Source organism: Rhamphochromis longiceps, linkage group LG9 (genome assembly GCF_057381845.1).
Source record: "Rhamphochromis longiceps isolate RC_006_pf linkage group LG9, R_longiceps_female_GT1.1, whole genome shotgun sequence".
NCBI lineage: Eukaryota > Metazoa > Chordata > Actinopteri > Cichliformes > Cichlidae > Rhamphochromis > Rhamphochromis longiceps.
Genome location: NC_140565.1, coordinates 33522748 through 33549079, shown reverse-complemented (window position 1 = coordinate 33549079; position 26332 = coordinate 33522748). Strand labels below are relative to the sequence as shown.

Genomic DNA, 26332 nt, shown 5'->3' with positions numbered 1-26332 from the left:
AAGTACCTGACTCTGTGGTATAATTCTCAAACACGTACCCTAAAGCAGAAAACTCGTAAGCTGGAGAGGAAATGGCGTGTCACAAATTTAGAGGATCATCATTTAGCCTGGAGAAATAGTTTTCTGCTTTATAAGAAAGCCCTCCGCAAAGCCAGAACATCTTACTAATCGTCACTGATTGAAGAAAATAAGAACAACCCTAGGTTTCTCTTCAGCACCAGGCTGACAAAAAGTCATGAACTAGACCTTAGAGCAGCATTCGATACTGTTGACCATAATATCCTATTAGAGCGATTAGAACATGCTGTAGGTATTACAGGTACTGCACTGCAGTGGTTTGTATCATATCTATCTAATAGACTCCAATTTGTGCATGTAAATGGAGAGTCCTCTTCACACACTGAGGTTAATTATGGAGTTCCACAGGGTTCAGTGCTAGGACCAATTCTGTTTACATTATACATGCTTCCCTTAGGCAGCATCATTAGAAGACATAGCATAAATTTTCACTGCTATGCAGATGACACCCAGCTCTATCTGTCCATGAAGCCAGATAACACACACCAATTAGTTAAACTGCAGGAATGGCTTAAAGACATAAAGACCTGGATGGCCGCTAACTTTCTGCTTCTTAATTCAGATAAAACTGAGGTTATTGTACTCGGCCCTGAAAAGCTTAGAAATATGGTATCTAACCAGATTCTTACCCTGGATGGCATTACCTTGGCCTCCAGTAACGCTGTGAGGAACCTTGGAATCATTTTTGACCAGGACATGTCCTTCAGCGCATATATTACACAAATATGTAAGACTGCTTTCTTCCATTTGCGCAACATCTCTAAAATTAGAAATATCCTGTCTCAGAGTGATGCTGAAAAACTAGTTCATGCATTTATTACTTCCAGGCTGGACTACTGTAATTCATTATTATCAGGATATCCAAAAAACTCCCTGAAAAGCCTTCAGCTAATCCAAAATGCTGCAGCAAGAGTCCTGACAGGGACTAGAAAGAGAGAGCATATTTCTCCTGTTTTGGCTTCCCTTGATTGGCTTCCTGTTAAATCCAGAATTGAATTAAAAATCCTGCTCCTCACATACAAGGTCTTAAATAATCAGGCCCCATCTTATCTTAATGACCTTGTAGTACCATATCACCCTATTAGAGCACTTCGCTCTCGCTCTGCAGGCCTACTTGTTGTTCCTAGAGTATTTAAAAGTAGAATGGGAGGGAGAGCCTTCAGTTTTCAGGCCCCTCTTCTATGGAACCAGCTTCCAGTTTGGATTCGGGAGACAGACACTGTCTCTATTTTTAAGATTAGGTTTAAAACTTTCCTTTTTGCTAAAGCATATAGTTAGGGCTGGATCAGGTGATCCTGAATCCTCCCTTAGTTATGCTGCAATAGACATAGGCTGCCGGGGGATTCCCATGATGCATTGAGTTTTTCCTTTCCAGTCACCTTTCTCACTCACTATGTGTTAACAGACCTCTCTGCATTGAATCATATCTGTTATTAACCCCTGTCTCTCTTCCACAGCATGTCTTTATACTGTCTTCCTTCTCTCACCCCAACCGGTCGCAGCAGATGGCCGCCCCTCCCTGAGTCTGGTTCTGCCGGAGGTTTCTTCCTGTTAAAAGGGAGTTTTTCCTTCTCACTGTCGCCAAAGTGCTTGCTCATAGGGGGTCATATGATTGTTGGGTTTTTCTCTGTATTTATTATTGTGCGATCTACTGTACAATATAAAGCACCTTGAGGCGACTTTTGTTGTGATTTGGCGCTATATAAATAAAATTGAATTGAATTGAATTGAATTGTTGCCATGAACATCGCACTCGCTTACATCATTGTCATGAGACATTCACAAAAAAAAAAATCACGGTTTTAGTAACGCAGCAACGCAGCGTGCTTACGGGAAAGTAACGGTAATCTAATTACCTTTTTTTGCAACAGTAATCCCTTACTTTACTCGTTACTTGAAAAAAGTAATCGGATTACAGTAATGCATTATGTTACTGCCCATCTCAGGACATGACAGAGCTAAAAGACAGAGAGCAATAAGGAGACAGAGAGAGATAGCATGAGGTGCAGAGAGACAGAAGCCCCAGATAATCATACAGAGACATGACTGGGGAAACAGGTGGCGGGGGCCAGAATGGAGAATTCCAACGCCAAAAACAGTGAGGAAGTGAGTCCAAAAACAAAGTAAGAAAATAAGTCCTGGAGAATGACCGCATGCTTCACAGGGGACTGACGGAAGTGATGGGACAGTTAAGGTGGCTTAAGTGGAGGCTAGCATCAGCAGAAGCAACAAAACTTGGGTGGCTTGGCTGGGGACTGACAACTGGAACTGACCACTGGCTTGGGTGGAGCAGGACAGGGCAGAGTAGGAGCAGACACTGCAGAGACAGACCAGGACCAAATGGCGTAGAGACCTCTAGCCGAGATAGAGCAGGACCAGATGGTGGGAGGACCTCTGGCTAAGACTGATGATCTGCCTGGGGCTGCACAGGGTATGCAGCAGGCCCAGGGGAGAAAAACAGTCTTTACATGTACAGCCAAAGGTCCACAAAAGACTTTAGAAGTCCAAGAGAAAGCAACATTCTAATTTATTTTAGGTTCCAAAATTAAATAAAGTTTGAAGTTTGTAATGCTCAAAGTTTTTGTAAGGAAGAAAGAGAATTGTATTGATTGAAGTGATTGTTGATTGAGCATTAAACACCAAGTGTTGTTCTTCTTTCAGCCCGAAGATCAAAGAGTTGGGGTTTTTAACATAAGCTTGTTGTCTTGAAATCTGAGTTTTTATCTGTGTGTTTCCTGTTTTATTTTGATAGTCCTTGCCCTAGATCAGTGTGTCTAGTTTTTCTTCTCCTTGTCTCATTATGTATGATAAGTCCCAGCTGTGTTTCCACCTGTTCCCAATCCTCTCATTATCCAGCCTGTGTATTATAGTCCTCAGTCTTCCCCTGCTTGTTTTTGTGTCATTAACCTTCATGTGGCCTCTCTGATGTGTGTTTTCCTCTGTGCTTCCTAGTTCTTTGTTCTTAGTTTTGTTCCCTATTAGGTTTTAGGTTTGAGTTTCATGTTTCTAGTTTCTTTTTTTTGGCTTAGTTTTGTATTAGTATGGACTTTGTTCCCAGCAATAAGGGTGCCGCATGGAGTTTAATTCCTCTCTGTGTATGAGTCCTGTGCTTGGATTCTACTTCCTGCCTGCCACACAGCATAAACATGACAATAGGATTAAGACAAAGCTGGAAACTTGGACCCTGTGCAGCTGGTTAGAAAGATTACGTAAAGTACCCTCTGAAGGTACTTTAGGTAGAAGATAGTCCGTAGTATGGATGCAGCACTACGGACAACCCCTACTGCGACCATCACCGAAATCAGCCAGCTGATCTACAGCATGGCATAGCAGTGATCAATGAGATGCTTTGCTACAAGATGAACAGCTACAAGGAATAGTACCCTCCATGGATAAGGAGACTAGATGCCAAGATCAAGGTAGCATGGAGGGAAGTTAGCCAAGTATTGGACCTGCAGAAAGGTTCAATGAAGAAGGCGCCTAGGAGGTACATCAGAGAGCTTAAAGGCAGGAGAATATGCCTGGAGTGAATAAGACATTGATTCACTTATCCACACCACAAGGATATAGAGCAACAACACTGAAATGTCATTCGGAGTGGAGAAGTGTAGTTGTATGGTAACAAAGAGAGGGAAAGTAGTCAGAAGTAAGGGGACTGCACTACCAGAAGGCAACATTGCAGACATCAAGGACAGCTACCAGTACCTGTGTCATGGCTGGGATGGCCAGTGTGCTTAAGGAGCGGACCTAAAAGTAGGAAACACAAGGGGCAGAACTGAAGCTAATTAAAAGCAAGAATTTTATTCTTGCTGTTAGAAAAACATAGAAACAAAATGGCAATGGTGAAAACTAAATTACAACCTAAACTGGGAAAGCTGAAGCTAGACATATAAATGTAAAATATAAACGTGAAAATGAGCATGAACCTAAGAAAACCGGGACTTGAGATGACATGAGTTCCAGGAACATGAGGTGAGGTAAACAGACGACCTGACAATGAACAGAGGGAGAAAAAGAGACTTAAATACACATGAGAGTAATGAGGAAAGTGCAAACACCTGGGGGAACACATGACGCCAAAGGGGAAAGAAAACTAAACACACTAACCATGGAAAATGGGACGCTTCAATATAAAACAGGAAACATAATGGGAAGTAGATATGGCAACATGAGCTTGACAACATGGAACACACAGATATGAATCACATGACAGTCTGGGGAGACATGGAACACAAGGAGAGACACATCAGAACAGATAAGGGAAACAAAAGCGCAGGCATAACTAAAAGTTAAACATAGAGGACAAGACCGACTACACAGAGAACAGACAAAGACTCAAAACTAAAAGGACTTTGATATCATAGATTAGACTAAACCTTAACTAAAAATAATGCAATAACTTAACATATTCAAATATAACCTAAGAAACAAAAAAACTAAAAAAACTCAGAATGCTGGATCGTAAAAACCCAACCCCTTGACAACCTGGGAATCTCACAGGGAAATGTGAATAACGAAGAGGCCGCTAATAAAGCTACAACCACCAAATACCTGCAAGGCAAGTCCTGAGGAGTCAACTGAATGGCAAGAACAAGATCTGGGCTATCAACACCTATTACCCTGTACTGTAGCACTGTAAGCTCAGTGAACGGAAGTAGGCTGAATACTAGTGAGCGCTTAGTGAATACCTCATCAACAGAAACCCAAGAAAGAAAGGAGCAATAGGAGGAAGCATCATGGAAGGACAGGCCCCTGCATGGTATATACCACTGGCAGATAGAGAAAGTGGCTGACATCCAGAAATCCTACCAATGGATGAATAAAGCTGGATGGAAAGACAGCACAGAGGAAATAACCATGGCACCATAGGCTTAAGCTCTAAGTACAAGATCCATAGAGGCAGGGGTCTACCACACCAGGCAAGATGCCAGGTGCAGGCTGTGTAAAGATGCCCTTGAGATAATCCGACACATAACAGCAGGGTGCAAGATGCTAGCAAGCAAGGCATACTTGTAATGCCATAGCCAAGTTGCTGGCATAGTATACAAAAACATCTGGCCTGGAAGTCCCATGTCAAAAATGGGAAGGGTGGCCAAGAATGACCGAGGTAAGATCCTGTGGGACTTCCAGATACAGACAGACAAACTGCTGATGGCTAACCAACCGGACATAGTAGTGGTAGACAAGCAGAGGAAGATGGCAGTAGTGCTAGATGAAGTTATACCAAACGACAGTCGGGAAGTACCAAGGGCTCAGAAAAGAACTGAGAGAAGAACTCTAGAGGACGTGGAGGTTGAAGGTAATAGTGGCTACAGAGGTAATCGGAGCACTCAGTGTAGTGACCCCCAAGCTAGGCAAGTGGCTCCAGTAGATCCCAGGAACAACATCTCTGTTCAGAAGAGTGCGGTCCTAGGAACAGCAAAGTTACTGTGCAGGACAAGGTGTCTGGAAGAGGACCCAAGCTTGAAGGATAGACTGCCTGCAGGGGTGAGAGGGAAATTAACTATACACCCAGCACGCCCCTGCGGGCGGTTTATCCTTCAAGCTCGGGTCCTCTACCAGAGGCCTGGGAGCTTGAGGGTCCTGCGCAGTATCTTAGCTGTTCCCAGGACTGCGCTCTTCTGGACAGAGATCTCCGATGTTATTCCCGGGATCTGCTGGAGCCACTCGCCTAGCTTGGGAGTCACCGCACCTAGTGCTCCGATTACCACTGGGACCACCATTACCTTCACCCTCCACATCCTCTCGAGCTCTTCTCTGAGCCCTTGGTATTTCTCCAGCTTCTCGTGTTCCTTCTTCCTGATATTGCTGTCATTCGGAACCGCTACATCGATCACTACGGCCGTCTTCTTCTGTTTGTCTACCACCACTATGTCCGGTTGGTTAGCCACCACCATTTTGTCCGTCTGTATCTGGAAGTCCCACAGGATCTTAGCTCGGTCATTCTCCACCACCCTTGGGGGCATCTCCCATTTTGACCTCGGGACTTCCAGGTTATACTCGGCACAGATGTTCCTGTACACTATGCCGGCCACTTGGTTATGGCGTTCCATGTATGCCTTGCCTGCTAGCATCTTGCACCCTGCTGTTATGTGCTGGATTGTCTCTGGGGCATCTTTACACAGCCTGCACCTGGGGTCTTGCCTGGTGTGATAGACCCCAGCCTCTATGGATCTTGTACTCAGAGCTTGTTCTTGTGCTGCCATGATCAGTGCCTCTGTGCTGTCTTTCAGTCCAGCTTTGTCCAGCCACTGGTAGGATTTCTGGATATCAGCCACCTCCTCTATCTGCCGGTGGTACATACCGTGCAGGGGCCTGTCCTTCCATGATGGTTCCTCGTCTCCCTCCTCTTTCTTGGGTTTCTGCTGCCTGAGGTATTCACTGAGCACTCGGTCAGTTGGGGCCATCTTCCCAATGTATTCTTGGATGTTCGTTGTCTCATCCTGGACTGCGTACAGCCTCAGGGTGCTGGACTTGGGGTGAAACCCTCCATGCATGGTAAGGAGCTTTCTTGTCTTTATGTCAGTGGCTTCTATCTCCTCCTTTGGCCAGCCTATTACCCCAGCAGGGTACCTGATCACGGGCAGGGCGTACGTGTTGATGGCCTGGATCTTGTTCTTACCATTCAGCTGACTCCTCAGGACTTGCCTGACCCTCTGCAGGTACTTGGTGGTTGCAGCCTTTCTAGCGGCCTCTTCATGGTTCCCATTTGCCTGCGGGATCCCCAGGTACTTGTAACTGTCCTCTATGTCTGCAATGTTGCCTTCTGGTAGTTCAATCCCCTCAGTTCTGACTACCTTCCCTCTCTTTGTTACCATCCGACTACACTTCTCCAGTCCGAACGACATTCCAATGTCATTGCTGTATAGCCTGGTAGTGTGGATCAGTGAATCGATGTCTCGTTCACTCTTGGCATACAGCTTGATGTCATCCATGTACAGGAGGTGGCTGACAACTGCTCCGTTCTGTAGTCGGTATCCGTAGCCAGTCTTGTTAATGATCTCACTGAGGGGGTTCAGGCCTATGCAGAACAGCAGTGGGGACAGAGCATCTCCTTGGTAGATCCCGCACTTGATGGTGACTTGTGCTATGGGCTTGGAGTTGGCCTCTAGTGTTGTACGCCACATCCCCATTGAGTTCCTGATGAAGGCTCTTAGGGTCCCATTGATCTTGTACAATTCTAGGCATTCCAGTATCCAGCTGTGGGGCATTGAGTCATAGGCCTTCTTGTAATCAATCCAGGCAGTGCACAGGTTGGTCAGTCTGGTCTTGCAGTCTCGGCTGATTGTTCTGTCTACCAGTAGCTGGTGTTTTGCGCCTCTGGTATTCTTGCCAATTCCTTTCTGTGTCCCGCTCATGTATTGACCCATGTGCCTGTTCATCTTAGCCGATATGATGCCTGACAGGAGCTTCCATGTAGTACTGAGGCAGGTTAGTGGTCGGTAGTTGGAGGGGACCGGTCCCTTCTTGGGGTCCTTGGGGATCAGGACCGTCCGGCCTTCAGTTAGCCATTCCGGGTGTCTCTCGTTAACTAGCAGCTGGTTCATTTGTGCTGCCAGACGCTCGTGGAGTGCAGTCAGCTTCTTCAGCCAGTAGGCGTGAACCATGTCGGGCCCTGGTGCTGTCCAACTCTTCATACTGGAGACCCTTTCTTGGATATCTGCCACTGTGATGGTTACTGGACCCTGTTCAGGGAGGTCGCTGTGGTCTGCCCTCAGATCCTCTAGCCACTGAGCATTGCCGTTATGGGTTGCATCCTTCTCCCATATGCTCTTCCAGTATTGCTCCGTCTCCAGCCTTGGTGGTGCTGTTCTCTTATTGTTCCCTTGCCACTGAGAGTACACCTTTGCTGGTTCTGTGGAGAACAGCTGGTTTATTATCCTGCCTTCTATCTCTCTGGTGTACCTCCTCAAGCGGCTGGCCAAGGCTGTGAGTCTTTGCTTGGCAGTTTCCAAGGCCTCAGGTATGGACAGCTTGCTGTATTTCTTAGGCACCTTATTTGTCGCACCTTTCTGCAACTCCGTTAGTTGGCTAACCTCCCTCCGTGCTACTTTGATCTTGCCCTCTAGCCTCCTTCTCCATGGAGGGTACTGCCCCTTGTCGCTGTTCAACTTGTAGCCAAGCATCTCACTGATCACTGTTGCCGTATTGTAGATGAGCTTGTTAGTGTCGATAATCGTGGTCGTAGGTATTGCCCGTAGTGCTGCATTAACATCATCTAGCAGACCTTCTGAGGGTACTTCACGTAATCTTGGTAACCGGCTACGGGGGATCCAGGTTTCAAGCTTGGCCATGATCCCATTTTTCAGGTCAGTTCCTCTCGCGCTCATGTCTGCGGTAGGCTTGCTTAGCCTTAGGACCCTTACTGGATACAGACGCCCCAGGCAGGAATCGAACTTGCGATCCTCTGTTCCAAAGGCGTGTAGTCTAACCACTACGCTATCCAGCTGCTATATATATATATATATATATATATATATATAAATAAACACCCAGCACGCCCCTGCGGGCGGTTTATCCTTCAAGCTCGGGTCCTCTACCAGAGGCCTGGGAGCTTGAGGGTCCTGCGCAGTATCTTAGCTGTTCCCAGGACTGCGCTCTTCTGGACAGAGATCTCCGATGTTATTCCCGGGATCTGCTGGAGCCACTCGCCTAGCTTGGGAGTATTGAGGAAAACATCTTATTTTACTGTCACTGTATATCATTCATAAAGCACTGTCATTATTTCATTATTACTTCATTAGTCCGCATCAGCTTATCATCAATATTATCATGTATCACTTATCATTTAGTAAATCTGCTATAATAGAATTCTAGATACAATACTCTATCAGTTAGTAAAGCACCAGTTTAACTAGGGGTCCAGTCAGGCCGCAGTAAGTCATATGAGGACACTCAACTTTGGTTGGCCTGAACTCACAATATCACAAAACTGCACACTTAGATACACACTATTGGTTATGTTCCCAGAATACAGAGGAGTAGAAACATCTGGAACATGTTGTTGTTCTTAGCCATACAAGGACATAGAAGGGAGAACTGACTGATATACTTATCATGTGACTTGACGTCATCATTGCAATAAAAACCTTGTGAAGAGACTGTTCTGAGGGAGATTGACTTGTGACGCTCATCTTCCCCATATGTACATATGTATAATAAAATCACTATTCTGACATCTACTGAGGGACCATGGAGTCGTTTGTCTCTTCCTCAAATTCGAACCTTGACAGGAGTCACCGCACCTAGTGCTCCGATTACCACGGGGACCACCGTTACCTTCACCCTCCACATCCTCTCGAGCTCTTCTCTGAGCCCTTGGTATTTCTCCAGCTTCTCGTGTTCCTTCTTCCTGATATTGCTGTCATTCGGAACCGCTACGTCGATCACTACGGCCGTCTTCTTCTGTTTGTCTACCACCACTATGTCCGGTTGGTTAGCCATCAGCAGTTTGTCTGTCTGTATCTGGAAGTCCCACAGGATCTTAGCTCGGTCATTCTCCACCACCCTTGGGGGCATCTCCCATTTTGACCTCGGGACTTCCAGGTTATACTCGGCACAGATGTTCCTGTACACTATGCCGGCCACTTGGTTATGGCGTTCCATGTATGCCTTGCCTGCTAGCATCTTGCACCCTGCTGTTATGTGCTGGATTGTCTCTGGGGCATCTTTACACAGCCTGCACCTGGGGTCTTGCCTGGTGTGATAGACCCCAGCCTCTATGGCTCTTGTACTCAGAGCTTGTTCTTGTAGTAGTAGTAGTATTATTTATTGTCATTGTCAAGAACAATGAAATTGCGTTTGGGGCTTCCATACAACCCAAAAAAAGAAGAAAATAATAAATACCCCTTAAAACCCAAGTGTACATATTTAACCCAGTGTGACTCCAATGCAATAAGACAATCCTTAGCAATAATGTTCGTAGAAATTCAGACAAAGACCTGAGAAACATGACAAAATACAACAATGCAACCCATTCAATATTATTGTACTGTGAGATATGATATCAGATATGATAGTTATCTATTTAAGAAAGAGGGGGGAAGAGAATAAAGATATGATGCACCAATGCAGACCAGTTCATTGCTATTAAGAAGTTGGATATGGTTATTGTCCGTGAGAGGGGGGCAGAGAGTTCAGGAGCCTCACAGCCTGTGGATACAGGCTGTTGGCCAGTCTGGATGTTCTGGCCTGTATAGACCTGTACCTTCTCCCTGAGGGCAGCAGATGGAAAAGGTGGCGCGCAGGGTGATGTTGGTCCCGCAGGATACTGTGCACCCTCCTCAGACAGCGAGTGGGGAAGATATTACTGATCCCTGGCAGACTTGTTCCAATAATTCTGCCAGCTTCTTTCACCACCCGCTGGAGTGCTTGCTGATCGGCCTTGGTGCAGCTGGGGAACCACACTAGAAATCCATACGTCAGAACGCTGCTGATGGCACAGTTGTAGAAGTTCAACATCAGAGATCTGGGAATGTGTGCGCTCCGCAGTCTCCTCAGGTAGTAGAGGCGCTGTTGGGCCTTCCGTGCAACTGAGGTGATATGGTTGCCCCAGGACAGGTCCTCGGTCACAGTTACCCCCAAGAATTTAAAACTGCTCACCCTCTCCACCGCCTCACTGCCAATGAAGAGAGGCAGATGGTTGTTATGACCCTTCTTCCGGAAATCTACAATGATCTCCTTGGTCTTTTTGGTGTTTAAGACCAAGTTATTGTCGTGGCACCATGACTCTAGTTGTTGCACCTCTGTCCTATAGTTTGTCTCATCATTGTTGGATATAAGTCCGAGCACTGTAGTGTCATCTGCAAACTTAACAATGAGATTGGACGCGCAGGAGGAAATACAGTCATGGGTGAAGAGAGTGTATAGCAGAGGGCTCAGAACACACACCTGAGGGGCACCGGTGTTGACCACAAGGGTGGAAGAGGTGTTCTTACCCACTCTGACACTCTGTCTACGGTTAGTGAGGAAGTCCACAATCCAGTTGCACAGAGAGGAGTTAAGTCCCAGTTGGTGGAGTTTGGGACGGAGTTTGTATGGCCGGATGGTATTAAAAGCCGAGCTGTAGTCTACAAAGAGGAGCCGTGCATAGGTGTTCCTGTGTTCCAAGTGCTTCAGTAATGTGTGCAGCACTGTGGCGATCGCATCCTCGGTTGACCGGTTCTCCCTGTATGCAAACTGGTGCGAGTCCAGGGATGGTGGAAAGGCAGCTCTGATGTGTTTAATAACCAGTCTCTCCAGGCATTTGGCGGGAATGGGGGTGAGTGCCACAGGTCTGAAATCGTTCAGGCATGTGACATTTGACTGTTTTGGGATGGGAACGATGGTTGCTGCTTTGAAACATGATGGTACCAGTGAACAGGACAACGAGGTGTTATATATAGAGGTGAAGACGTCCGCCAGGTCCGCAGCACAGTCTTTTAGCACCCGGCCCAGCACTCCATCTGGCCCGGCCGCCTTCCTGGTGTTAATGCTCCGGAACACACGCCTCAGCTCATGAGTGCTCAGGACTGGAGCAGGATCGGTTGAGGGGAGAGGGGGCAGGACAGGGTCGGTGTTCTCCCTATCAAAACGGGCATAAAAGAGATTTAGATCCTCAGCCAGAGTAGAACTGTCGGCTGAGGGTGATGGTGTTCTTCTTTTGTAGTCCGTGATAGCCCTGATGCCCTCCCAGACCTGCCTTGGGTTTGTGTTGTTCTCAAACCTGGCCTCGATACGCCTCCTGTGCTGCTGCTTGGCAGTCTTGATGCCTCTTCTCAGGTTGGCCCTGGCAGCACTGTATGCCTCCTGGTCCCCGGATTTGAAAGCGTTGTTCCTCGTTCGAATAAGTTGTTGAACTCCGTGTGTCATCCAGGGTGGATTATTAGGGAACACACGGAATCGTTTCCAAGTTGTTACATTGTCCACACAGAAACAGATGTAGTCCAAGACAGTGGAGGTGTAACTGTCCAATGCGACACGATTGTCAGTGTCCTGCACCTTGAATACATCCCAGTCTGTGCAGTGGAAACAGTCCTGAAGCATCGGAATAGCATCCTGCGGCCATGTTCTCACGGTTTTGGTTGTAATCCCAGTGCTCTTGATCTTTTGTGTGTATATTGGGTGTAGCAGAAGGGAGAGATGGTCTGACAGACCCAGGTGGGGATAAGCCTGGGCTCTGTACGCATTCGCCATGTTGGTGTACACCTGGTCCAGCGTTCTATCTCCTCTGGTAGCACACTTCACATTACGGTGGAAATTGTGAAGTACAGATTTCAGGTCCGCGTGGTTAAAATCCCCAGCCGCAATAAAGACACTGTCCGGGTGTGCTACCAGGCTGTTATTGATGCTGCTGCTCAATTGTGCTAACGCTAGCTTAGCATTAGCATCTGGTGGAATGTAAACAGCGCAGATGTAAACGGCAGAAAATTCCCGAGGGAGATAGAATGGACGGCACTTTAACACCAACAGTTCTACCTCTGTACTGCACAGTCTTTCCGTTACCGTGACGTTCGTGCACCAAAAGTTGTTAATATAGATGCACAGCCCCCCGCCAGTCTTCTTACCCGAGTCCGCAGACCTGTCGGCTCGATAGGCGGTGCGGCCTGCTAGATCAATAGCCGCATCGGGAATGGCGCTGTCCAGCCAGGTTTCAGTGAAAATCATGCACGAACAGTTATTAAAAGTCCGTCGAGTGGCGATCTGCAGTCGTATTTCATCCAGTTTGTAACAGATTGAACGGGCGTTGGAGAGGAATATGATCGGGAGTGGTGGTTTAAACGGACTAGTCTTTAGCCGTGCCCACAGGCCTCCCCGCCTGCCTCTCTTCTGCCTCCGCTCGCAACGTCTCCTCCTGCGGCTTGCTGTTGCGGGTAGCCCCGGGGGTTACTTAACGATCTCCGGGGGGATGAGATACTCGGATGTTAGTTGAAGATCTCCACGGCTTAGTTGTAGTAGATCATCTCTGTTGTATTGAAGTAACCCCAGACTGTGTGAAATACACAGTACCACCAAAAGTGCAAAAGTGTAGGAGCTCCGGGCCGCTGCGTCTGTGCGCGCCGCCATCTTGTTTGTGCTGCCATGATTAGTGCCTCTGTGCTGTCTTTCAGTCCAGCTTTGTCCAGCCACTGGTAGGATTTCTGGATATCAGCCACCTCCTCTATCTGCCGGTGGTACATACCGTGCAGGGGCCTGTCCTTCCATGATGGTTCCTCGTCTCCCTCCTCTTTCTTGGGTTTCTGCTGCCTGAGGTATTCACTGAGCACTCGGTCAGTTGGGGCCATCTTCCCAATGTATTCTTGGATGTTCATTTTCTCATCCTGGACTGTGGTGCTGACACTCACCAGTCCCCGGCCCCCTTCCTTCCGCTTAGCGTACAGCCTCAGGGTGCTGGACTTGGGGTGAAACCCTCCATGCATGGTAAGGAGTTTTCTTGTCTTTATGTCAGTGGCTTCTATCTCCTCCTTTGGCCAGCCTATTACCCCAGCAGGGTACCTGATCACGGGCAGGGCGTACGTGTTGATGGCCCGGATCTTGTTCTTACCATTCAGCTGACTCCTCAGGACTTGCCTGACCCTCTGCAGGTACTTGGTGGTTGCAGCCTTTCTAGCGGCCTCTTCATGGTTTCCATTTGCCTGCGGGATCCCCAGGTACTTGTAACTGTCCTCTATGTCTGCAATGTTGCCTTCTGGTAGTTCAGTGGAGATTATTGTGGACTTCAGGAAGCACACAGCCCCACTCCCCCCCATCATCCTGACTGACACCCCCATCACCTCTGTGGACTCATTCCGCTTCCTGGGTACCACCATCACCCAGGACCTGAAATGGGAGCCCACCATCACCTCCGTCATCAAGAAAGCCCAGCAGAGGATGTACTTCCTGAGGCAGCTGAAGAAATTCAACCTGCCAACACGGACGATGATGCAGTTCTACACTGCAATCATCGAGTCCATCCTCACCTCCTCCATCACCGTGTGGTACGCTGGAGCCACTATCAGGGACAAACAGAGACTGCAGCGTGTTGTGCGCTCTGCTGAGAAGGTGATTGGCTGCAGACTCCCATCTCTGCAGGACCTGTACACCTCCAGGACATTGCGGCGTGCAGCTCGGATCTCAGCTGACCCTTCTCACCCTGGACACAGTCTGTTTGACCTGCTCCCCTCAGGCAGGAGGCTCCGGTCCATTCGCACCAGAACCTCTCGCCATAAGAACAGTTTCTTCCCCTCTGCTGTTGGACACATGAACAATAACCATATGACTGTCCCCGCCACAAACACATGACCCTACGCTGTGTCACTGCATCATTCCATGTTTGGCACTGATCATCACCTGCACTCATGTATATATCTTTCTACGCAGCACTTTTAATTCTTATTCTCATGTATATATCTCATGTATATCTCATGCACATATCTTTCTACATAGCACTTTTAATTCTTATTCCTACTTTTATTTTTTTCATGTCTATTTAATCGCAATTTATGACAGTATGTTTGCACTGAAGCACCGCAGCAATTTCCTAATGTTGTAAACCTGCTCAACATTTGGCAATAAACCCCTTTCTGATTCTGATTCTGATTCAATCCCCTCAGTTCTGACTACCTTCCCTCTCTTTGTTACCATCCGACTACACTTCTCCAGTCCGAACGACATTCCAATGTCATTGCTGTATAGCCTGGTAGTGTGGATCAGTGAATCGATGTCTCGTTCACTCTTGGCATACAGCTTGATGTCATCCATGTACAGGAGGTGGCTGACAACTGCTCCGTTCTGTAGTCGGTATCCGTAGCCAGTCTTGTTAATGATCTCACTGAGGGGGTTCAGGCCTATGCAGAACAGCAGTGGGGACAGAGCATCTCCTTGGTAGATCCCGCACTTGATGGTGACTTGTGCTATGGGCTTGGAGTTGGCCTCTAGTGTTGTACGCCACATCCCCATTGAGTTCCCGATGAAGGCTCTTAGGGTCCCATTGATCTTGTACAATTCTAGGCATTCCAGTTTCCAGCTGTGGGGCATTGAGTCATAGGCCTTCTTGTAATCAATCCAGGCAGTGCACAGGTTGGTCAGTCTGGTCTTGCAGTCTCGGCTGATTGTTCTGTCTACCAGTAGCTGGTGTTTTGCGCCTCTGGTATTTTTGCCAATTCCTTTCTGTGTCCCGCTCATGTATTGACCCATGTACCTGTTCATCTTAGCCGATATGATGTCTGAAAGGAGCTTCCATGTAGTACTGAGGCATATATATATATATATATATATATATATATATATATATATATATATATATATATATATATATATATACACTCAAAAAAATCAACTAGGGCATGTGTTTGATTAACAAAGTAGTAATATGTTTACATCACATGAAGAAATCATTTTTATGCTCATTAAATGATTCATTCTTTTTTGTTGAATATAAATCAAAGAAAACTTTGATGAGTTAAATTCGTTCATGGCAATCCAATGAGAATGAGGTCCATCAAACCAACGGCTCTGATAGCGTCATGTATTGCGCATGCTCCACGCCCACCATGCGGAAAGGTCCGTTGAGAAGTTAACGAGCGCACGTGGAGTTACTTCTTTGGCATACCTGATAGTGAGGTAAGTAATATTTCTTGATATATTTATTTAGGTTAGTGGAGTGAGAGATAAATACTATTAGTTATAAATTTTTACCTGTGTAGTGTGGAGATTTAGAGGAGTTTTATATACAGTGGGGCAAAAAAGTATTTAGTCAGCCACTGATTGTGCAAGTTCCCCCACCTAAAATGATGACAGAGGTCAGTAATTTGCACCAGAGGTACACTTCAACTGTGAGAGACAGAATGTGAAAAAAAAATCCATGAATTCACATGGTAGGATTTGTAAAGAATTTATTCGTAAATCAGGGTGGAAAATAAGTATTTGGTCAATAACAAAAATACAACTCAATACTTTGTAACATAACCTTTGTTGGCAATAACAGAGGTCAAACGTTTACTATAGGTCTTTACCAGGTTTGCACACACAGTAGCTGGTATTTTGGCCCATTCCTCCATGCAGATCTTCTCGAGAGCAGTGATGTTTTGGGGCTGTCGCCGAGCAACACGGACTTTCAACTCCCGCCACAGATTTTCTATGGGGTTGAGGTCTGGAGACTGGCTAGGCCACTCCAGGACTTTCAAATGCTTCTTACGGAGCGACTCCTTTGTTGCCCGGGCGGTGTGTTTTGGATCATTGTTATGTTGGAAGACCCATCATCTTCAAAGTTCTCACTGATGGAAGGTGGTTTTGGCTCAAAATCTCACGATACATGGCCCCATTCATTCTGTCCTTAACACGGATCAGTCGTCCTGTCCCCTGGGCAGAAAAACAGCCCCATAGCATGATGTTTCCACCCCCATGCTTCACAGTAGGTATGGTGTTCTTGGGATGCAACTCAGTATTCTTCGTCCTCCAAACACGACGAGTTGAGTTTATAGCAAAAAGTTCTACTTTGGTTTCATCTGACCACATGACATTCTCCCAATCCTCTGCCGTATCATCCATGTGCTCTCTGGCAAACTTCAGACGGGCCTGGACATGCACTGGCTTCAGCAGCGGAACACGTCTGGCACTGCGGGATTTGATTCCCTGCCGTTGTAGTGTGTTACTGATGGTGACCTTTGTTACTTTGGTCCCAGCTCTCTGCAGGTCATTCACCAGGTCCCCCCGTGTGGTTCTGGGATCTTTGCTCACCGTTCTCATGATCATTTTGACCCCACGGGATGAGATCTTGCGTGGAGCCCCAGATCGTGGGAGATTATCAGTGGTCTTGTATGTCTTCCATTTTCTGATGATTGCTCCCACAGTTGATTTTTCCACACCAAGCTGCTTGCCTATTGTAGATTCACTCTTCCCAGTCTGGTGCAGGTCTACAATACTTTTCCTGGTGTCCTTCGAAAGCTCTTTGGTCTTGGCCATGGCGGAGTTTGGAGTCTGACTGTTTGAGGCTGTGGACAGGTGTCTTTTATACAGATGATGAGTTCAAACAGGTGCCATTCATACAGGTAACGAGTGGGGGACAGAAAAGCGTCTTACAGAAGACGTTACAGGTCTGTGAGAGCCAGAGATTTTCCATGTTTGAGGTGACCAAATACTTATTTTCCACCCTGATTTACGAATAAATTCTTTACAAATCCTACCATGTGGATTCATGGATTTGTTTTTCACATTCTGTCTCTCACAGTTGAAGTGTACCTCTGGTGCAAATTACTGACCTCTGTCATCATTTTAAGTGGGGGAACTTGCACAATCGGTGGCTGACTAAATACTTTTTTGCCCCACTGTATAGCAGGGAGGTTGTAGACCCAAACATTTTTCAAATGTAAGTCGGTGAATTTAATGTTTTTTTAAAAACTTAACCGGAGTCGCTAATTGTTGCAACAGAGCAAAAACTGATGAGGTTATTTTGGTAAGTTCGTTTTTTTTTTTTGTTTCTGTCGACTTTGAACGAGGTTGGTTTCATGGTTATCTGCGTTGGTAGGACTGTTTTTCTTCTCTGGAGTTAGCTAACTTTGAAGAGCGGGAAATCCGCGTAGAGCCGTAACGTCTTCGCATATAGCTCCATGAATGAAGGGTTACTTTCTGCTTAACCGGAGTTGGTGATTGTTGGTAGTAGTGGTAAGACTGACCGACATGGTTTTGGTGATTTTATGAGTGTTTTATGATGCTCTAAAATTCCTGTTTTTGTCAGTGGAGTTTAGTCGCGGGCAACCGCATTAACTGGATTGATGAAAGGTTTAATTCAACTAAACCAGCGTTTAGGGGAGTTAATAACAAGGAGTAAGATACAATCTGTCACAATAATTGCATGTGCATTTTCTTTTTCTGTATTATATTCACTTAGTTTTCGAATTCAGAATGATTTAGGTGGATAATTGTTTGGGTTATAGTTTCTCTGGTGCTCTGCATTAAGGCTGACTAACGGTGCGTTCACACCAAACGCGATAGACTCCCCTAGCTGATCGCGTGCACATTTGCACCTCGAAGCGCTTCCAGCATGAACTGGTTGAGCTTTATATGCAATTTTCACGCGTATGAAGAAGAGATCTGGGAGGAAGTAGTGCCAGACGGTATGTTATTAAAATGGCAACTGTCAATCTAGCGTTTTTTTATATATCGTTAGCTTGATAGCATAATTGCCTAAGTCATTTTTTTGTGTTTTCGGAAAACAAGAAAAAACTAATTTTCTAAATATCACATGCATATTTTTAATTGATATTTTCACAGAACATTTAAGTATATGTGAGGAAAAGTATGGAAAAAGAACAAAACCCAACATCATTTCTTTTGTCTAATAAAAGTGACTTAGGCAGATTATGCCTATGACTTAGGCAGTTTTTCTTCAAACTATAAAATGAACATGACATACTATAATGTAACCATAACACACTGTAACTTTTCAATTTTAATCACAAAATGGCAGCTAGAGTAAGGAGACTTACTCACTTCACCTCACCCACCCATTAATTTGCAGAGGAGGCCTGTAGGCTCATAAAAGAGGTGTGCGTGTGTCTATGTGTGTTTGTATCTGTCTGTGTGTGTTTGTCTCTCTCTTCTCTCTCTTTCTCTTCGTGTGCGGGTGTGTGTGTGTGTGTGTGTGTGTGTGTGTGTGTGTGTGTGTGTGTGTGTGTGTGTGTGTGCGTGCGTGTGTGTGTGTGTACTATTTGGTAGGCTATGTATACTACTGATGAGGAAGATCATCATAGTACTTGTGGGCCACTCTTGGTAGTACATTTTTCATTGACTGTAAGTCACTGTATTTCCTCAGGGTGATGGGCAACTGAGCAGGAAAGAGTGGGATCCACTTGAATGGCTTGTTGTCGGGTATGCTGATGCGCCGAGGCAGGTCTTCCCAGTCAGATTCAAAATCCAGCTTGTACCTGATCCGTCCATCAGTCAAGTACTGCAAAGCCCGGAGGTCATGGACTGTGGGGTCCCCAACTTTTTTGCCGGGTCGAATATTGGTGACATAGGTGCCAGATAACTTCATGAAGTCATTGTGGTATAGTTGAGTCACCCTGTATGGGGATGGATTAATGCGTGCAGCCTCAAAGATGACAACGTAATCTCGTGGAGTATAAACGTCTTGCACAATGCGCCGTTCAATTAGACTGTGCATGGAGTCACACTCCATCTTTGTGTGGCCTGCAACTAGAAATTTCTGCTCAATGCTGACACCATGCTTCATGGCCAGGTAAAGGTAGGCGTTGCTGATGGTAGCACACCGGTTCTGATACCCGCAGCCATCACTCCAGACAATGACTTTCTCAATGTTTCTGTTGGCCTGTAGGACAGACTCAAAGTGGTTGGACTGCAGATGTGCAAAAACCTCACTGCTGAGGGAGCCTTCATGTTCTTCCCAAGCATAACAGTACCCATCTCTGTTGTTCATGTTGAAGCAGGTAAAGTTGTGCATCTGTAATTTAGTTTTGTAGTACATTGTACTTGCTTTTGTCTGGGGGCAAAGAAGAACGCGTTGAAGGTCCATTGTCCACACTGAAAGTGTGTCACTGGATTCATTTTTGTCTGCAGCCTTTTCAGCTTGAGCCTGACTCTTCAATCTCAAGTGTGTAGCAAGAGCATCCTCATCTGTATTTCCTACCTTGGCGCTTACACAGATGTCACATTGGTCTTTTTTTGGAATGAACACAGAGTAATCCTGCTCTCCAAAAACCTTCCGAAAGTATGTCTCACTCACAGCACGCTTTCCATTCTCATTGGCAGCATTCTGGTATTCCTTGTGAAGCTCTCTCAAAACTGTTCCTGGCTCCAGGAACTTCTTGTTCTGATAAGAGGGAACCTGGCGGCAGTAATGGGATGGGACTGTAGGTATTCCAGAGAGCCACTCTTTCAGGAAGGCCTGGTCTCCATCTGATATTGGCATATGAGGACCAGTCTTGTTGATCTTGGGGTTGGGCTGGGTATGAGTGTTGGGTTTCATGCCTGCAGTTAACCATGATCCAATGGTTCTCAGGGCAATACCAAGTGTGGAACAGAAAAGATTTTTGCACACAGGTATTTTGCATCTATCTGAGAGTTGCAGGTGGTATAGCAGAGATGTTGTTCTCCTTGAATCAACACCACCTTTCTTCTGTTTTATGGGCACATTTTCAACAACAGTCTGGATATACACCTTGCGTGTCTCCCAGGAAGGCATGGACCAGAAATTGTTGAAGATTCCTCTTCTCTCAACTTCAGTCAGTAGCTCACAACTTCTTTTCGTTGACTTGAAGCAGTGCTGTGATGTGCATGGTGGGCCCATGGCCTTTGGTGGTCTCTCCTGTCCCATTGTATTCTTGTAATTCTCTCCCTTCAGACGCTTTTCTTTGATGACATTTTTCTTCCACGTATGGGGCAGTGGACGCTTGTGACGAACAGCAGAAGTGCTGGGGGTTGGACTGGCTTCCTCTTCCTCTGCTTCCACCTCCCCTCCTTCCTCTTCCTCCCCTTCATCTTCGTCTCCTTCCCCTTTCTTTTCCTCTCCTTCATCTTCCTCTCCTTCTCCTTCCTTTTCCTCTCCTTCCCCTTCCTTTTCTTCTCCTTCATCTTCCTCTCCTTCCCCTTTCTTTTCCTCTCCTTCATCTTCCTCTCCTTCCTCTGGCTGCTTATCAGTCTGTTGCCCCATATCAACATAATTTCCTCCTTCTCCGTCATCTATATCCACCAACTCCTCTAAGTTCACATCAACTTCCTTTCCTGATGATACAACAGAAAATAAAATGCTGTTGGAGTATCTTAAAATGGTAAATCAAGATGACATCTAAATCTACTTGTGTAGTCAAAATGTCTGCTATGTAAAAAAAAAAAAAAAAATCAATTTGTACTATTAATATCAAATCAAATCAATTTATTTTTGTATAGCCCAAAATCACAACAACAGTCGCCTCAAAGGGCTACATGAATATTACTGGCAATAGAGTTCAACCAGTATCAGTCATTTGAACACAGTCAATATAAAGTCCAATTTAACAATTAACAATGAACCCAGGGCGTCCCCCGTCCTTAGACTCTCCTCCTAATAAAAAGCAAATGTTTGAAACATAATATAATTTGCAAACTTGCTGAAAATGCTCAAATTGCCTTTGAAATTGCCAAAGATTTACTCTGGTAGCATGCTGCTGTTAGCTAGCTGCTAGCTTGTACTACATTACTATGCTAATGCTACACTACTAACGCTAATGTTAGCTAGCCATCATACTTTGTTTGCAACAAAAAAGTAATCTTTTAACATGGTCATAACCTCTTTGATTGAATGAAAATACATTTAGTGACCAAAAAACTAAAAAAATATGAACTTTTACCAGATGTAAATGAATCAAAAAGAAGAGCAAGGGCTTCACTTGCGGTCAACCTCTTCTTCTTATCAGCCATTTTGCATACATCAAAACTGCCTAAGTCAAATTGATTGTAGCAAAACTGCCTAAGTCCAATGGTAAAACTGCCTAAGTCAAATGAATGACTTAGGCAAGTATGTTTTTTGACTCTTATGAGTGTTGTGATTGGCCAATGACATAGGCAGACGGACAGGATGATGCAGCAGTGGTAGGGGAGTAAAGTTAGGCAAAAATCTCAATTTGACCAAAAAATGACTTAGGCACTTATGCTATGAAGCTAACGATATTTATTATTGTTTACTCTATTTAATTTGCAAAATATGTGTACACACACACACACACACACACACACACACACACACACACACACACACACACACACACACGTAGGAAAATATTTAGTATACACATCCAGAAATGCATATACTATTATATATTGTACATATATTTATTAGTTTCAGATGTAGCCATTCTTGTATTCTGCTTGTTTACATTATTGTATTTTGCACAACTCTGTTGCTTGTGAAGCGCGCACACAAGAATTTCACTCACATGTGCTGTACCAATGTACCTGCACATGTGATGTGACAATAAAAGTGATTTGATTTGATTTGATTGAAGAAAGAGTCTCCCTTCTCTATTTGCTGTGGAGAGCAGAGGAGTGCCTAAAGGACGTCCTCACCGTACCTGGGTCCATCAAGTCTTCCACAAGCGTGAGCAGTTTGGTGAGTTTCACCACTTGCTCCAGAAGCTCCGTCTGGATGACGGCCGCTTTCAGCGGTACCACCTTCTGTCCTTTGCCGAGTTTGAGGAGCTGCTGTCCCGCAGATTTTACTAGCTCGAGCGGTAGATGTGATAAGCGCAAATGCACAAAATGCACCGCACAAACTGCAGTGCGTATTTTACTTCGCGCTTCAAAGGCGTCAGTCATGTGAAGTAGGCAGAAAAGCGTTTTCTCAATGCAAATCTGCTTCCGAAGTTTAGCTGGACCTCCAGTCGTGCTTCATCGTGCTCCTCCATTGACTTTACATGTAAACCTGAAGCTCTGGTCGCGTCTATCGCGTTCGGTGTGTACGCACCGTAACAGTCTTCACATTTAACAGTATGTAGATATTAACACAAATTTGTCAGAGTAATAACTTTGTTTTAATTAATTTCTCTCCCCAGAAATACATCACAAAATAAAGCCACATTCCCATGCGCTGAGATTCTTATGCACCTCCTCAACAATACATGGTAAGTTCATGTTTGCCTTATTATTATTATTATGTTATTTATTTATTTTTTTTGGATGATGCAGAAATTTAATCTCCTTGACGTTTTCTAATACATATTTCATTTTTTATCAGTGACGTGTATGTGGCAGTGCAAGAATTGTGTTACCAGAGAGAGCAGCAGGTACAAATTACTTCAACATTATAAACTACATCATCATTATCATAGGTCAACATTATCTGTGCATATATGTTAATTGTCTGTGCACATTTAAGACTTGGAGTGGACTGAACACTCATGTCTATAAAGCTCATTCATCTCAGTTTACACAGACAGCTTCAAGTTCAGTAACTTTTAAATGTCAATTACTGTCCGCAGTATCCAAAAGGAGAAACCACTGACAGCCTGGAAAAAGAGAGAATTGCACTGCTTTCAGAGGATCAGAGGAGAAACAATGACAATATAGTGGCAATGAAAATGCAGAAGACTTTTTCGTACAGAAGGCAAGAAGTTATTCAAGGACAGCCCTTCGTTGCAGATTTTAAAAGCAGATGGCCAGCTCTGTTCACCGAGAAAGAGGTGCATGTCCTATATGTCTAACTTTTAGAGTGTGTTTATGGTTGACCAGTTATTTCTTGCTTCACTAATATTGACATAACATAGTGATAAAACAGCTAATAATTCCTGGTATGTCCTTCCTCTGGTGCATATTATAAGTGCATTGTTCATGTTTTTCAGATTGACAAGGAATTCCTGCGCATATCGACAGTACCGCTGCTATCTAGATTCTTTTATGAGCTAGACTTGTACACTCCACGCATGATGGAGCTCTTTCGAGGCAAAGGTGGGGTGGCTGGCAGAAAAATGAGACTCATCATGGTGGCCATCTCCAAGGTGGGTTAGATATGTGCTTAAGAACTTTTTATGCCCATAATCTGGCAATTTTATGAGAAAAGATATCTATACAGATGGTAGGCAAAAGTGCTAAGAGGTTTTCATATTTTATACAAATTATATAAGCATCAGTCTTATATTAATAAGTAATTGATAAAATCGTATGGTTAATTTTGATCAAAATGGAAAAAAAAAACCAAAAAAACCCCATTAGTGTTTAGTTGCCTCATTTTGTGTCTGATTTGGTTTAGACAGATGTTTTGAGGTGGCTGTAGCTCAGGTGGTAGAGCAGGTCAGCTACTAATCAGAAGCTTGGCGGTTTGGTCCCAAGCTCCTCCAGTGTGCATGCCAAATATCCTTGGGTAAGATACTAACCCCAAGTTGCTCACTGATGCATTCATCGGAGTGTGAATGTGTATGAATGTTAGACAGTAAGCACTAAACCCGGTGGCGCCAGTGTTCGACAGCCTCGACCTCTGTCAGTGCGCCCCAGGGTGGCTGTGGCTACAATGTAGCTGCCATCACCAGTGTGTGAATGTGTGGATGACTGGATATGTAAAGCGCTTTGGGGTCCTTAGGGACCAGTAAAGCGCTATATAAATACAGGCCATTTAAACAGTTTAGAAAAAGTGATTGGGTGAATGAATTGTTGTATAAAGGCAGCTTTGAGTGCTCCGAGTAGAAAAACGCTATATAAGAACCAGTCTATTTACCATGTGGCCTTTTGGACTCTTCCAAACTAAGTATTCATTTTTCAAACTGCTGCCTAAAAGCTAAATATTGTCATTATGGATTCCCTTTTTTCTTAGGATGACACAATACATACAAGACGAGCATGCATCCTGAAGTCCTTGTGTGTCTACCTGAATGAAGACCATGAGAAACTTGTGAAGGAATATACGGTCAGTTACATTCACAAGTTGTTCTGTGTTATGTAATTTGCTCCAGGAGTTATGGGTAATTTCGATATATGAAATGGTAAAATGTGACACCACGTGTGAATAAAAGATATTGCAATTGGTCCTTGTTTTGTTTCATGTCAAATTTCTGAGGTGTGAAACCAGAGACATAGAATTTAGTAAATATATCAGCATATTCACACTGATTGCTGAATTCCTTTTTTTTTTTTTTTCATATCTAGACTCAAACAAATGTATTATTATATTTTACGTCACAGAGCACTGAGGCCAACACTGAAGCCATGGAACAAACTGTGATGGGAGTGTATGTCATACATCAGGAGGGTGCGGAGCCTGGAGATGACCCAGAGAACATCGGTGTCCTGATTGAAGGCGTGGAGGTTCTCACTGGTTTGAGGAGCATTGCAATTGCTTGTGCTCTGTTATTTGGACTGATATACTGTCTGAACCAAAGCTACCCACCGGAGCTCAAATGCACTTTTGAAGTCTTGCAAAAGATTATCATGAAGCTGGATGGACAGAGGTTGTCATCCAAGGCACAGTTCCTAAAAAACAAGCTAATGGGGTGAATGAGCTTGAAACAGACTCAGGCAAGCCAGATATTTTTTTTCAAGGTTTCTGCAATGCAAATATGTGTTTACTGTTTTAAAGTTTAAAATTGTAAGTTATAAAATGTTCATATAAACTATGTGGTTTGCTCTGTGGCTATTATACAAAGATTGTTCGTTCATAACTTAAAGTCTTATACACTTGAAGTGTAAACACTGATATTTGTAACAATTTTTGCATTTGTTACAAAGGCAAATGCACACTGGTTTTCACAAATTGTTTGAGTGGAGCAGTTATACTCAAAATTGAATGTTTTCTCCACACATTAAATAGCATAAAGTCACTATTAATGGATACAGCCTGATTAAATGGAGGACTAATGTATGCAAGCAACATAGTAATCTTGTAATGTTATAGTAATGTTCTGTCATGGTGAAATGGAATTAAAGGACTCAGGTGCGAGACTTCTTGCAGAGTGACAGTGAATTTATTCACAGTGAAAAGGTGAGTCAATAGTTCGAGTCTGTAATCCAGAAAGAGCAGTGCAGTAATAATCCAAAACCGCTCCTATGACTTCTCCCCGCAGTGACAGTGCTGTAATGATCCAAAACCGCTCCTTGACTTCTCCCCGCAGTGACAGTGCTGTAATAATCCAAAACCGCTCCTTGTGCCGGCTCCTCCTCCGATCTCTGAATCCTGGGGGCAGATGAGAAAAACACACGCACTGTAACTCAACCGTTCTCTCTTTCACAAGCTGAGTATACTAGCCACAATTACGCTACCCAGTTTAGTTCAACGTTCCAGCGTTGGTTGTGACTCGACTGCACCGTTAAATAGGGCTGCTTCAGATCAGTTGTAGCCGGCGAAGTAATTACGTACAGGTGCGACGCTTCCAGCTCCAGACCCTCCCCTCCGGTCAGCTGCCATGCCGTGCCACGGCTTCCGGAGGTACATGTCTCCGCAGCAAAACACATGCACAAGATGGAGAGGAGAACACGACGCAGTACACACAAACACCCCCAAAAAGTGGCAAGGTAATCGGTGAGGACCACCTAACCGTGACAGTACCCCCCCATTAACGGGAGCCTCCCGGCGACCGACCAAACTTGTCAGGGTGCCGGCGGCGGAACTCTCTCACCATGGCGTCATCGAGAATCGCAGACCGCGGCACCCAGGAACGCTCCTCCGGACCATACCCGTCCCAATCCACCAAGAACTGAAAGCCCCTACCGCGGCGCCGGGCATCCATAATGCGGGTGATGGAATACGCCGGGGCGCCGTCGATAATCCGGGTGGGAGGCGGGGGCCCGGAGGGCGGGCACAAAGGGCTGGTCCGGACCG

The 26332-nt window shown here is 45.1% G+C and overlaps 1 protein-coding gene across 1 annotated transcript; it reads left to right on the top strand.

The window, feature by feature from the left end:
* Positions 1 to 22985: 22985 nt before the first annotated feature.
* LOC146662697 (uncharacterized) lies at positions 22986 to 25136 on the top strand (the record flags this gene model as incomplete). The annotated part of the gene is made up of 4 exons (XM_085417908.1): positions 22986 to 23207; positions 23367 to 23522; positions 24332 to 24424; positions 24700 to 25136. Coding segments are annotated over 4 exons (783 nt in total), but the record flags the coding sequence as incomplete, so codon positions are not given.
* Between the last annotated feature and the right edge of the window lie 1196 nt (positions 25137 to 26332).